This window comes from Pseudonaja textilis, chromosome 2, assembly GCF_049901715.1.
Source record: "Pseudonaja textilis isolate UNSWEBS1 chromosome 2, rPseTex1.2, whole genome shotgun sequence".
NCBI classification, from domain to species: Eukaryota; Metazoa; Chordata; class Lepidosauria; order Squamata; family Elapidae; genus Pseudonaja; species Pseudonaja textilis.
Window position 1 is genome coordinate 203,610,392 of NC_141991.1, and position 15,464 is coordinate 203,625,855.

Genomic DNA, 15,464 nt, shown 5'->3' on the forward strand with positions numbered 1-15,464 from the left:
TGTTTAACACCCCTTTCCAATCTTTCCATTTCTGTAAAAATTGCTTTCTATATGAGACTCGCCCAACTAAAGTTTGCTTTATTTGTTCCTTTGGCAGCAGCTGTTCAAAAATTATTGCCTTCCAGTTTCCTGCAAAGTACTGGCAGAATGCCTTCTTGATAGAAAGTTAGCCTATAAATTTTATTATTTAAGAGAATGAAAACTGGTAGTTGCCTTCATATTTTGATTTTGACCTCTGTCTGAGCTACCTGGGTAGTCAGAGTACCTGCTATGGAGAGCTGATTGCGTTCAGTGATGAAACAAATGTTGTTGAAAGAGTGATTTTTTAAAGTTTTCTGTATTATCTTAAAAAGATAACTAACACTGTAAATAAAGGAGAGCAATTCAGCAAGCCAAGTAAACAACAGCAACACGTTTGTTAAGGACTGTTCAAAATTTTAAAAGAGGAACAGCCTTTTAATACAATTTTAAAAATGCCTATAGATAAAATAAGGATCAGGGCAATATATTTTGGGAAGTGTAACTAGAACTTGTGTAAATGTGAAACAATGTAAGCTGATGGGGAGTGCAAATAACTAGTAACAAAAAGTATTGTAATATACTAAATGACAAATCATGCAGTAGATTTTTTAAAAAATATATAGTTTATTAGAATTTTTACAATAATAAAAGATAAACATGAAAAATATACAAAGAGGAAGAAGAAGAATAAAGTTCAGAAAACAATATAGATAGAAAAAGAGAAAAATGTAAATGATTGCTGACCTTGTTTACCACAGTTACAAATAAATTATGATAACTGCTCTCCTTTAAAATTACATATATAATTCCCTTCTTCCTATATTCAATCTTTTTATTTAGAAAATCCAGAAATCACTGAGTCATTTTTATCCATTCAACAAAAAGTCTATAAAGGGTTTCCAGGTTTTTAAATATTTTTTAATTAATCTTCCTGTTTTCTTGTCGCCCCTATGGAATAATATACTTTTCTGTTTAAATAAAGTCATTAGTCATTTTTTTTTTTGAAAATATTAACAAGCATATAAGAGAATATTTTGTATTCACAGGAAGGGGAAGTTTAATCTAGTTGAGATCCTGATGAAAATAACTTTCTCTCCATTGCTTTGACTTGTAATGTGAAAAATCAAACATTTGTGAATTGGAACTTCCTGTCTGGGCATATTAGTGGCAAATGGATGAAGGCTATTTTCAACAAGATTATAGCAGGGAAAGGAACAGCTAAATTTTATCCCAGGGAAAAATTGGTGATATCTATAATTCAAATAAAACTGTTTGGTACCAGCTACAGTATATAGATTTAATTTAAAAAATGAGACATCTATAGCCAAACTTTTTTTCAGCAAAGGGATGCTGGAAATTGTATTTCAATAACAGTGGGAGAGCTACAAGTGCTTCACCTTTGCTTTATATTTCTTTAAAGAGCAAAGTATGTGTGACACCGCCTTGCATACATTCAAGTTGGTAGGATATAGGCTATGCTGTATTGACATTTGTGATAGTCTTTAAGTTAGAGCAGGGCTCTCTAAACCTGGAAACTTTAAGACTTGTGCACTTCAACTCCCAGAATTCCCCAGCCAACACACATGAAATCACCTATTTTAAAGTTGCTGCATTGAACAATGTATGATTAAAGTTGATGGTCTTCTCTCTAGAACAAGGGTGGGCTGGATCTGGCCCATGGGATGCTTAGATCTGGCCTGCGGGACTGCCCTGGAACCAGCAAAGGACCGGCCTGCAGTGCCTCTGCCAGTGGAAATGGAGCTAGGAAGGGCCTCCTGCAACCCTCTGCCAGCAGAAACAGAGCTCGGCGGGGGGGGGGGGAACATACACCCCCCCTCCCCCGGTTCCATTTTCACTGGCAGAGGACTTGCAAAGCAAACTAAAAGCAAAACAAAAGAAAACAAAAAATGTTTCTCCTTTTGCATTTGAGCACCCAAGAAGGGACAGGAAAGTAGAAAGGGAAAAAGTAAAGGCAAAGAAAAAAAAAGGAAAGAAGGGAAGGGAGCAAGGAAGGAAAAATAAGGAAAGAGGAGAAAGAAGAAGAAAAGAGAATGAAGAGGGAAGGAAAAAGAAGGAAGATTAAATGAGAGTGAGGGAGGGTCTGAGGGAAGTCCTGCCTTAACACTTGGGCACCAAAGGTGCCCCCAATATGAGTGACATTGAGCTGGCCACGTTCACCTCAGCCATGCCCATCCTGGCCCCCTGAGGTCAAATACAACCCTGATGAAACTGAGTTTGAGACCCCTGCTCTGGTACTATTGCTAACTGATAGGGATAAAACACATATAATTAGTATTATATGAACTAAAGAACAAAATACAATATAGGAAGCACTATACAACTGTAGCAGAGATGTTTTGCAGAGATATAAAGTTATGGGAAGCTAAAGCAACTGCTACTGATGTAAATGAGATATAGATACATTCCCTTTTTTTGTACACCTCAGGCTAATAAATTTTGTTATCTTCTTATTCCCTTTATGCAGAGTTTGCATAATGTTGCTAGCCCCAAAAGACATGTTTGCTTTAAGTAGTGAAGAATTGCTCCCTGGCTACCTTGCTCCATTATTAAAATTGAATAGAAAATGAATGAATAATTTTTTGTTTTCTTCTGTGAAAAGATTAGAGGGAGGTGCCTCCCTGAAAGTTACACTGAGCCTTCATTGTTTGGTTGCAATCTTCTGGGTGAATATATTGTGCAATAATTTGGGGGACCAAATACTGTAGTGTTGTGGGCTAGGATTCAATACAGGCAGTCCTCAACTTACAAGAGTTTTCTGAATGACTGTTCAAAGTTACAACAGCATTGAAAAAATGAGGTGTGAGCAACTTTCACACTTATAACTGTTGCAGCATCCTTATGACCACATGATTTACATTTGGATGTTTGACAACTGGTCCGTATTGATGATAGTTGCAGTGTTCCAGGGTCATGTGCTTTTCTTTTGTGAACTTCTGACAAGCAAAGTCAATGGGGAAGCCAGATTCACTTAGCAATAATGTTACTAACTTAACAACTGCAGTGATTCACTTAACAGATGTGGCAAGAAAAGTCATAAAATGGGACAAAACTCACTTAACAAATTTCTCACTTAGCAACATAAATTTTTGGGCTCAGTTATGATTGTAAGGATTACCTGTACTTGAAATCCATAAAAAAGTGAGTGGCATTTTTATTTCTCTGGACTTCAGGGAAGCTCATGTATAATAATCCTGATCAATCCTCATATTGGCCTCTGACAATGCTTCTATAGTTATTTTTAAAAAATAGTCACAAGTACTTTGGTCCTCAGTAATCCTGAAAATCTTTGTTATCACAAAGTAACAAGGTTGTTTGGAGATTATATTTCATGTCTCGGGGCAAAGGCCAAAATAAACATATCTGTATCTAATTTTCCTGATACCACTCTGAAATAGCAAAGAGATAACAATTTGCCATGCAGAGGGTAAGAAATTCCAGACATCATAAAGTAACCAAAAGATCAGTATTCCTTTGATGCTTTGACTGCATCTTTGCAGTGAATTTGAATACTGCAATCAAATACTGATTTGAATACTGCATCTTTGCAGCATTCTTCTATATTTACATTTATATGAATTCCACATAAAAGCTCTACAGAACAATTTCTGAATCCAAATACAAATAGCAGATTGTTATTCTATTGTATTTGCTATTTGTATTTGGATTCAGAATGTTGAAACCCAAAAAAGTTGTTTGTAACCAATAATAACCAGTCAATTTGGCTGCTTTCTTGAATGTATGATGGAAAATAGGTTATAATTTAATAAATGTCAAAATGAAACTGAGCATGTGCTTGAACTAAACTTGAGATTAAATATTGACATAGTTTGCATGGGTGTAATAAAAAAATCCTGTATATTAACCTCAGCAGACAAACATAGTATTGGAATTTGGGTTTCAGAATCATATGAAATTGGGATAATTAAGATTGATCTAACAGGTCATGAACAGTGAGAACTCTGAATAGGAGATGAGGCAGTGGGTTGGTAGGCAATCAAGAAGCAATATTGTGGTGACAAGCATGGGTGATAAAGCAGTATGTTCACCAAAGAGAATTTCAAGAAGAATCATCAACAGCTAATGTTGGCTGGGAACCTCAAGACTTATTATAGTGTAAATCACCTGGTAAATCTTAGGATAGAGAAGGCTTATAGGAGGGTGTGTCTGCTTTGGCTAAAGCTCTGAAATTCTTTATATGCAACGCCTATATGTTAAGTGTATAATGATAGTGACAATGTACACATTTTGCAAATACAGTCTTACCTAATCTGTCTGCTTCCATTTCAGTTTTGCTTTATTGGAATCCTGCCATGTAGGAGAAAGGGAATGATTTATTCTCAGAGCCTTGATTTCCTTATGAATGTGTAATAGGCATAGTGAAAATCTACAAAGAATTCAAGGGCTGGTTGGTCAACTTGTATCTGCTTAATAAAGCTTGATCAAGTGAAAGGCGTATTGAATTGCTAAGATGCAAAAAGCTGTTCATTCTTATGTTTCTATGATTCAACTTGTTTTTAAAAATCTTAATATGCCAAGAAAAGTTAAATTCTGACACAAGTACTCAAATTAAATAAACTCAGCTCTGTTCTGTCCAGCTTAATTCCACTTTGGCTGGTAATAGGGAACAAAATGAACATCTGATGCTACTAGAAATTGTTTAGTAGTCATGCTTCAAGCTTCTAAGATTATACCAAGCATGACAAGATAAAATCAAAGCTACTCCGACAGTTAGACATTTTTTAAAGTAATGCAAGAATCTTAATGCTCTAAGCATATTTTTTACAGTGATAGTTATGATGCCTATGGCAATTGTGCCTGGTTCCTCACATGGAAAAGACCTCATTCAAAGTTTGATGTATTTTATATTGCTATTAAATCGAGTGATATTTTTCACTCTGGGTTGTACATAGATGGCTAGCCACTGGGCCATTGACTCTGAAGTTGATGACATGGACATATAGGTTGAAATGCAAAGAAATAAAGGTAGTCCTTGTTTAGTGACCTCATTTGGTTTGGTTTGCTAAGCAAACCACATAACTTGAGAGACAGGGCTTCAAAAATCACTGGTTGCTGCTGCCTCATTCAGATAAATTTTTCTCACACAGTGTTCCTCCTTTTTATCCCCTAGCAGGGCATAGAGATTGCTTAAAGAACCTGCACCTTCCCCACCTGTTTTCTCTGGAGTGGAGTGGGCAAAGTTGTCTAGCCCCTTTGCACATTTTTCCTTTCCTTTCCTTGTTTTTCTATTAAAAAAAAACTTTAACAATGAAGTTGTGAATAAAGTTATACAAATCTAGATACACGAAGACCTCATTCCCTCTCCTAAAAAGTATATCACCACTTCTATTTATTATTATTATTATTATTAAAATTAACTCTTGTTACAATTATTTAAAACAAAGATATACTTTCAAAAAGATATCTATTAATTATTCAAGTTGTGCAAATATTATCAATATGACATTAATAAGGGTTCCAAGCAGGATATATTACTTTTACAATATCAAAAAGTATGAATTCAAATTTAATGTCAAAAGCTCCACTATATTATTATTTATAAATGTTTAAACTAATAATAAAACAAGCCTAAAATTAATAAAGGTATTTAATTTCTGACCTCCCCCTTTCTTGTGCAAAGTTAATCCTCACAATCACGAACAGTGTCTTAATAAATTATGGTATGCCTTTTTGATAGGTTCTGGAATTATACCTAATAAAATAAATAGTGGTTCCACTTTAAATTTCATTCCAAAATTCTCTGGGTAACTATGTACATTTTTCCAGTATTTTTTTTTTTTTTGCAGGTCCACCAGATATGTTTCTTTTTTGTGGCATTTCCAACATTTATTACTTTACGATTTATGTACTTGGGCAATTATTGTTGGAGTTGTATACTATTTGTAAAACTATGAAACAAGCTTATAAAACACATGTCAAACTATGGTTTGAAAGAGAGCTGTTCTCTTTCAAACCATGGTTTAGCATGTGTTTTATAAGCTTGTTTCATAGTTCTTCCCACTGCTGTATTGAAACTGTCCCTTTGAATCCCACTATACAAAACTGACTTCTGATTAAGATGCATTTCAACAAAAATGAATTCACTGTACATTCAGAAATAGTTTATTTTAAATATATAAATTACATTTCATAGAAATGACACAATTAACATTTCTGCTATATAAACAGAAAGCTGGCTATTTACAGATATACATATTTTGAATAGCTTTAATATGATCTAACTCATTTGAGAGCTGAAGAGTCAAATCAACAGTAAGATACTTCTCTTACACTGTAGAAGTAGTCCTTGACTTGCAACAATTCATTTAGTGACTGTTCAAAGTTACAACGGCACTGGAAAAAGTGACTTATGACCATTTTTCACATATCTGTTGCAAGATCCCCAGGGTCATATAATCAAAATTTGGACGCTTGGCAAATGATTCATATTTATGATGGTTGTAGTGTCCTTATGGACATGTGATCACCTTTTGTGACCTTCACTTAACAACTGTGTTACTAACTTAAAAACTGCAATGATTCACTCAACTGGCAAGAAAGGTCATTAAATGGGGCCAAACTCATTTAACAAATGTCTCATTTAGCAACATAAATTTTGGGCTCAATTGTGATCATTTAATCAAGGACTGTCTGTCTAGCAGAAGTTAAGGATATTCTAATGGAAAAATCATGGCTTTATATTAAAATGCTATGGACTAATATTGCACATTACTTCATCACTTGTTTTGAGATGCTGAACTCATGAATTAGCCATCTTTCCATAAGAATGAATGAAATGAAAATTCTAATACAAATATGACAGATTGCAATACTTAAATACAGTAACATATATAGTATATCAAAAATAAAAGGAAAAATAAGGAGTTGGATAAAGTAAAAATCCCCCAAACCTTGGCTTATTAACTTAAAGTATGTCAAATTTATGAGTTTATCAATTGGTTTGGTTGAAATAATCCAGATTCCTGTTATAAAGTCTTTATCTGATCTTCCACTATAATTTTGTAGATGATTTGCTGTTTTATTTAAAAACATATCAATTGGATAATTGGAATAGGAATGCACAGATTTCAGGCCATCTAAATCAACCCATTATTGGGCTAAATATTGATGACATATTTAAACTCCAGTAGAAATTAGGGCTATAACTTATACAAATGACTGTATTAGTGAACCACTAAGACCAATGTAATTCTAAAATAATGTCCAACTTAGGCCTACAGACAGGCAGTTCGGTATAGCGGTTAAGGCACTGGGCTAGAAGCCAGGAGAGTTCTAGTCCCACTTTAGGCACAAAGCCAGCTGGAAGACCATGGAACAATCTCTCCTAGGAAGGAAGCAAAGTCAAACCACTACAGAAACTTTGCCAAGAAAACTGCAGGGACAGTCCAGGCAGTTGACAGGAGTCAACTATCACTGAAACACACACACACATTTCACCTGACTCAACATGTTACTAATTTGGTCTGAGCCAACTCTATGAAATTAGGATTGTCAAACTTTGATTACAAGAGTCCTTGGATATGCTTTACCTAGACATGATAGAAATCTTTACCAATGAAGGCTTTAGTGAATATAGGTGTACATGCATGTGTGCGTTCATGATCCTGTGTAAAACAGGAAAATATACTTAATTGCAGTTGAGCATGCAGCCCAGATTCTATTTGGCAACTTTGTAGGAACATGCCAGATCCAACTGGAAAGAACTCGATCAAATCAATATGCTAACGTAGTCACAAAATTAAGTTTATAGAGTCCAGTTAATGACATTCTGAATATGTTCAGACTTTCCTTCTTGTCCAGGTAGAGAGAAAAAAGAAAATTAGAATGTTTCAAATATAAGCATATACAACTATAAAGTTTTTCAGGCATAATTCCACAGCAAATTGCATATGCTCATATTGGTTGCCTAAAAAACAGTAGAACAGAATGGAATTATGATAGTTTAAGCAATATAATAGCAATAACAATAGCACTTAGACCTATATACCGCTTCACGGTGCTTTACAACCCTCTCTAAGCAGTTTACAGAGTCAGCATATTGCCCCTAACAATCTGGGTCCTCATTTTACCGACCTCGGAAGGATGGAAGATTGAGTCAAACCTGAGCCAGTCAGGATCATAATAATAATGCCTGAGATGGATTCCCTCAGTTATTCATCATATACAGAGTAGACAAAGAAATGGATTGTCCTCTAAGAAAACAGATGCTATTGCATGAGAACTATGAATCTGAACTGAGCTCAAGTACACATAACTTGATTGGCTAAGCCTGATATTATCTTCAGAGTTGCTGATCCAGAGAAAAAATGAGGTGCGAATGAAGTAATTGAAAGGCAACAGGCAGTTCACTTATTGTCTTCAAGTAGCTTCTGTAAATTGCTTTGTATCTTGGAGAAAATAAAATACAGAACACATTATATAGATAAAACTAGCTGCTACATGGATAAGAGATGAATTGTTCAATAGGAATCATACCTAAAGTGGAATACTTTCTTTTATTATGACTCAATCCAGGTAAATTCATAACATTGAAGATTACATTTTTAAAACTATTATGTCTAGCCTATTAATTCTACAGCAGTGATTTAGACCAACAGCCTTTACTCCTCCCTGTCTTGTCTTAGTACAATATGTGTTTAGAGTAGGGATCCCCAATCTCTGGTCCATGAACCGGCACTGGTCTGCAGCATGCCAGAAACTGGGCCGTGCAAACAAGTGAAGCTCCATCCATGGGATGCAGGCAGCACACAAAACCACGCCCACTCTAATCCACAGAAAAACCTCTCTCCATGAAACCAGTCCCTGGTGCCCAAAAGGTTAGGGGCTGCTGGTCTAGAGAACAAGGTGACTTATTGCAACATTTAGAGAAAAGTGACTTTTATTATTACAAAAAAAAAAATAATGCTATGAATTGAAGGACTGGCTTCTCAGTAAATGCTCACATAAGTCTATAGCATAGGAAGGGATATTACACAAGTAAGACTATATATGAACTGACCTGAAAAGTAGATTAACTGAAGAGGCCTAAACTGCTTTAAATGAGTATTTTCAAGGCTGTGAAGAAGAATTACTATTTCCAGGTTCAGAATTTTATTGGTATTCAGCAGTGATGGCACAAATATCTAATTTGACTCTGTTGTAATGTCAATTCCCCCCTCAAAAAAAAATCAAAAGAGAAAAAACAAGAGAGGTATATTCCATTCTTATATGGTCTCCACAGCCTCTGAAAATTAAATAATAACAGGGCTGCTTTGAAAAATAGTGTGTTGGGGAATGTACACACACATGGCATTGGTTCACCATCACTGGTATACAGTGTGGGGACAGACAAAATGTCAAAGAATTATATTTTGTGAATAGATTTTTGCCTAATTTAGACAATGGGGGGAGGAGAATCTTCTAGAAAATTTTCTTAAATTTTATAGAATTTATATTCAAAAGTTTTATTAGCGTTCTTCTTTATGTGGCTGGTTAGGCAAGCTATCCCTATTAAAATATCTTCTACAGAGCTATGAAAGATTTCAGCCATCTGACCTCTTTTGTTCCTACCCAGTTAAGAGATATTTAACCATCTTTTCACCCCAATAAATCTCAATTCCATCTTTATGTTCATGAGGTCTCTCCACTATTTTTGCTTTCTGTAGTTCAGCAATTCTTTCCAGTTACCTTTTCCAGTTTGATAAGATTAGCTGTTAGCTCTGCATACAGACCATCAACATTAAATTTTTGGTGATATCCCAAACCACCTTGTATTGGATATCTGAAATAGAGAATATGGGTTGAGAAAGTGAGGCAATGTATAATTACAGATGGAATAAATTAAAAATCTAACTAAATAACATAACTGGAACACAGCAGAAAAGACACATTTATTCCTTTATGTTGATATGCATTGAGTATAGCAACTTGATACAAGACTCATATCAGCAATATATGTTCATATGAATTGGTAAAACAAAGATTATGATTTTCTCTAAAAAATAAAATATAACTCATGTGTCCAGTTAATTAACAGCATTTGTAGAACAAGTGCTTTAAACAACTGGATATGATTTTTCATTCAACAGATTAGCATAAAAATAAGCACATTGCTTATACTATTTGAAATGGCCAAAAGTGCATTGCAGCTATCATGCCATTTTTCAAAGCCAAAAGGATCAATTACATCCTTATTAATATGTTTATTGTTAAACCCATAACTCAGGTGTTATGTGATGCAGGTGCAATCGACTATCTATGAGACTATTTGGTCCAAATTTGTTGTATCTTTAAATGTATCTTCAGCATGGTCTTTCATACAGAAGTTGCTTACTGAAGCAGATATAGGCCACAAATTAATATCTTAGTTTTATGTCTGAAGTTGACTTTTCTCTCACAGGATCTCACTGCCTTAATACTCACTGACACTTTTATATCACCTTGGAAATGTAAAGATGTTCAAAGAACTGGCTATAAGTAAGCAAAGACTGTACCACCAAAGAACAATAGATGTTAAAAGTTGGACAGTTATGTATCAGCCTTACAAAAATTGTGGACAGCAATCTTGACTCTAGTTCTAAGCCAACAAAGTACTTTGAGCAGCAAACTGTCTCTAAATATCACAGACTGTTCACACTCACCAACTTAATGTTCCTTCTTTAACAAGCAGTGGAAGGCAGATTCACAAACATCTTCTATAACAACAGAACCTGTCATTCTGGTTTGAGATGCTGCTGAAATTCTAGCATATGCCCTATTTTATTGTAACTTTAGAAATGTAATTGTAAGAACCTATTATGTCTGTATACCCTGTAAATTCTATGCTTATTATTTTTTGGATAAGCAAGACCTAAACATCCAAGACTGGATAAGCAAGACCTAAACATCCAAGTCCACTGCCAAGTTTTTCTATTCTACTTATTACTCTAGGCACCAGTTTAAAGAATAGGGTATTAGGGTGGATATTAAAGTTCTTTTTAATAGTGATTTTGTAGTAAATTATGGGTTTTATACAGCTGTTCCATTGTATTTTCGTCTGTGATTACAATAAAGGTTCAAGCTTATCTTTTTAGGAATACACTAGGGCTGTTGAAAGTGTAGCTTAAAAATAATTGCTTGAATGTGTCTTTTATAAGAATGAGAATATTCATTTACTGTATAAGCACATTGAAGCTTTTGGATGGAAATGGCACTCTGAAGAAATGGAAATTGAACGTACATTTACTTTGGTTATTATGAGTTGTGTTTTTCTTGCATAGGGTTTGTTAGCATTCCACTAAAGCATGAAAACACTGTGTAAAGCATCACATGGTATAAGGGTTTGTACAGTTGGGTTACAATTAGATTCTTTACACACATAAAATCTAACTCTGGTCCTATAACTTCAGTAGCAGACATTTTTGCAGAAATTCACTAAAGAGTGTCTGTCTTCATGCTAGAAAAGTATTTACCTGCTAATATTTTTTACAATACAGTAATCCAATTGTAACATGGTCGGGCATGAGTCTGAATGGCCTCCAAATTTAGAAAAGGGAGCAACTGACACATTAGATGTACATGTGCAAATGCCTTATGCCAAGCGTCTTCAAACTTGGCAAGTTTAAGACTTGTGGACTTCAACACCCAGAATTCCTGAGCTAACATGACTGGAGAAGGAATTCTGGGAGTTGAAGTCCACAAGTCTTAAAGCAGTCAAGTTTGAAGACCCCTGCCTTATGACCTCAGCTACGACCTGCCGTTTGCCCATGAGGACAAAGTATCTTGGACAAAGTCTTGAATGTGGAAGTGCAACCCCATTGAGAGTCAATAATGGCATGACTATTAAAACCACTAATGTAAAGATAAAAAGTCCATCTACAACATGTACAGAGTTGTGTTATATTATAATAGGCAAGATATAACCTGCCAGGTTAGGACAATCATATACCAAGGGTCCCCTATTCTCTAAGGTTTGTGGGATGAGGGCTAGGGCTTTTCAGTGGTGGATCCTATTGCCTGAAAGATGTTACCCCAGAAATGAGGATGTTTCCATTTCTTTTCACATTCAGGGAGCATATTAAAACTGTATTATTTCAGTTGGCATGAAGCCTCTAGTTAGTCCTGGTGCCTCTTTTGCATTTAATTTTAATTATGGTTCTAAATGTTGTCTACAGATTGTGAAGTGAACATGACGATCATTTAATGAACCCCAGAAAGGGAACCCATTGTTTGTAATGGATGGGGGTTTTTGCCAGAAAGTGGAAGTAAACACTGGTTTCTGGCAAAAAAAATCACAAATTATGACCACGGGATGTTGCAAACGGTCATAAATGTAGGCTGATTGCGAGTGCTCCAAATGTGGGATCATGGGTTGTTGAAACTTCAAATCTGGGTCATAAATACCTTTGGGGGGGGGGTGTCTCTTATAACTTGGAAAGATTACTAAGCAACCAGTCATAAGCTGAAAACTACTTGTATATGGAAAAATACCTATTTAAAAAATAAAAATGTTGGATAAACAAAAAGTCAATTTCCTAGAAAAGAAATGAAAAATATGGTGTAAGGTGTAAAAATGGTCTGAGTAGCATATTTTAGTTGTTTTGCAATTAAAAAAAATAATAAATGTGTACAAAAAGCAGAAAACTAGCTAGGCAGGCTATGGGCCCTGTGTGATATAGCTCAACTCTTGAATTTTTTAATAATTATGCTTTTATGCTTGGCAGCTGTGTGTTTTTATATTATGTATTTTTAAAGTCTATTTTACCATAAGAGTAATCTATGTGAGATGGGTGGCTATGTAAGTCAAATATAAAAAACAAACATTAAAAAAAGAGCAAAAGCCTGATTAAAGAAGAATAAATGTGGCACCAGAAAAAGTCAGAATGACAGCAAGAATGTCGATATAGTTGATCAGTGAGATGTTACATGCTTGGACTTTCAGACTTTTGATAAAGTCTCTCCCCAAGGATTTCTTGGAAAACTTATTACTCAGATGATTTATCTCTAGAATCATAAACAATCTATTTCTTAAATTTTTATGTCCTGCTTGTATTTGGCCAGTGTGAGAAGTGGATATTGGACTAGCCATATTCTCAGGTAGACCATGTCATCTTTCTTGTTTTGAAAAAAAAAAAAGCGTGGGTAGAGTTTCTATAATATGATCACTGATTCCCTGCACCCAGGAACGATGGTGAAGAACAATCAATACAAAAGAATACAAAGAGCGCTGCATTTCAATAAAGAGTACCTGTATTCATCCATATGTGGATCCACAGTAGAAGCCATAGATACAAGTTGCTCTTCCAAACGATTAACTTTATATCGCATATAGAATGTGGAACAAATGAGGATAAAAACACTGCAAGAGAGATGTAGAAGAAAAAAAAACATGAACAGGTGACTGCCCATGTAAGATAAACTCATCTGTAATATAGAAAACCTATTACAATATCAAAGCTCCTGTTACACTAAATTAGGTAACATTAACTATGCTTTGTCAAATCCTGTGCCGATGTGCTTTAATTTTACCTCAGCTCATCTGTGTAAACAGATATTCAGAAGGAGGTTGAAGATATTGTTCCTTAAAACAGCTTGAACAGGGAAAGAGAAAGGTCCTTGTGAGACCAACAAGGAAAGCAAATGTTACTGAGTTGGGCTCTTGTCTGCTCCAGCAGTGAATGGCCTGACCCATATTCTTGCCCTATTCAACAGTTTCCTCAGAAATTTGCTCTTCTTTATCAATCCCCTTATCTGCTACTTGATTTACAGTGTTGCTGCTCTGCTTTGCCCATAAACCTCGAAAATAATCCATCAATCTTCTTTTCTGTTACCTCCAGGAGTCTAGCAAAATGCTTTTGGAAATGACATAAGCTTGTTATCCATATAACACAATTCAGAGTAATTTAGACAGATCACATTTTTCTCTCTCCATTTCCCCCAGTGGAAATGTTACAGTGGAACATATTCAGATCTTTATTTGTGTGCAGCAAGTAAGAAAAAGAAATTCAGAAACCATTTATTTAGCCACTGCATGTCCAACTTTCACACTATATCCCAGGAAAGATGCTCTCAGCCTTATGCTTGGTTTTGTAATTTGAGGAAATGGTTCTATGTACTTACAGAATTGCATAAACAATTAGTATGTGTGTCACTGATAAAAATAATTGAAAATTCGTTCTGTCAAAAGATCCGAGGATTCCTGAAGAAACTATGAGATAAAAGGAAAAATTAACTTAGCCTTTGAAAAGACTATGGCTAAACACATACAATAGTGGGAGACTAGAAATGCAAAATAACAAGGAGATTCAAATTGACAGTTCTTTTTCTTCTCAGCTATGAAATATATTAAATAAGTATATTAATGTAAGTTGTAGTTTAATATTGCTTAATTAAGGTGAATTAGCTTTGTCTAGTTAACATGAAGATGGTAAAATATCTCAAAAAGCCTTGATTAAAATTTATAGCTTAAATGTATTATTATTATTTCAGCCAGATTAGGTTCTCTCACCATATGGGAGATGCATTCTAAGATGTAAACTGATCTGAATGGAAATATGTTCAGAATAACAAGGCAAGGCAAGGAATTCCAAAAATACTCAAGGCTACAATCTGTGGTTAAGAAATTGATCTGCAAGCATATGTAGACTCCCTGCTATAAATTAAAGGAAATTGGGAGACTACATAGAAAGTCACAGTCCTTTTATGTTGTTCTCACAGCTATAAATTAGGCCTCCTTCTTCCTCCAATGTCTCTAATTCTTGCTTTTCTCCTCCATTTTCCATGTAAATCCACATACCTTATCATTTCATTTCAATCTAGAGAACTGTACTTCAAAACTGATTGAAATAACAACATGACACAACCCCAATAATAAATAAATATTAGATTGGAAAATAAAATCAGCATGTTAAGATCAGATGCAAACAGGCTGGAACAGATGAAAAAAAGAAAACAAAATGAAGAATAAGACCACCAAAGTGTACCTTATTAAGAAATGTCACCTAGAAACAAGGAAGATCAAGGAAGCACTGGAAATAATAAAGCAGTAAATATCAGCAGATACGAAATTTGAATTGCATCCTATAGACAGAATCTCCAATTTCAATCAAATAAGAAACATTTCTGCCAATCCATTAACAAAGAGACTGCAGTGAGCCAATCAACATATGACAAAGAAGAAACTATACAATTCTGGCCACAGTTATGGGTCAACCCAAAGAAATACAAGATTTACTTACTGTTTCCTGAAACATTCCTGATTTGATCATCACACCTATATTTAGACTGTACATCTTTATGGGCATCTTTTGTGTCTGTCTTGGAACTTTTAAAATGAGACTGGTTATCAGTCTTGTGATAATCTGTTGGAGAAGAAAAAACATGTACTAAAAGCAGGCGTGGGCCATTTGAACAGTTTTGAGACCAATAAATGCCGATGAAGTACTTTG

The 15,464-nt window shown here is 34.9% G+C and overlaps 1 protein-coding gene across 2 annotated transcripts in view; it reads right to left on the reverse strand.

Annotated features, from left to right (window-relative positions):
• Nucleotides 1-6,146: 6,146 nt before the first annotated feature.
• The window catches only part of GRAMD2B (GRAM domain containing 2B), a 55,100-nt gene continuing 45,782 nt past the window's right edge, over nt 6,147-15,464 (reverse strand). For both annotated transcript variants that reach the window (XM_087926893.1, XM_026720559.2), the window contains exons 10-14: nt 15,255-15,377; nt 14,137-14,224; nt 13,265-13,375; nt 9,727-9,820; nt 6,147-8,447 (exon numbers count right to left, since the gene is read on the reverse strand). In XM_087926893.1, the coding sequence (XP_087783019.1) occupies nt 8,406-8,447; nt 9,727-9,820; nt 13,265-13,375; nt 14,137-14,224; nt 15,255-15,377 (458 nt within the window). In that variant the 3' untranslated portion in view covers nt 6,147-8,405. The remainder of the gene's footprint in view (nt 8,448-9,726; nt 9,821-13,264; nt 13,376-14,136; nt 14,225-15,254; nt 15,378-15,464) is intronic.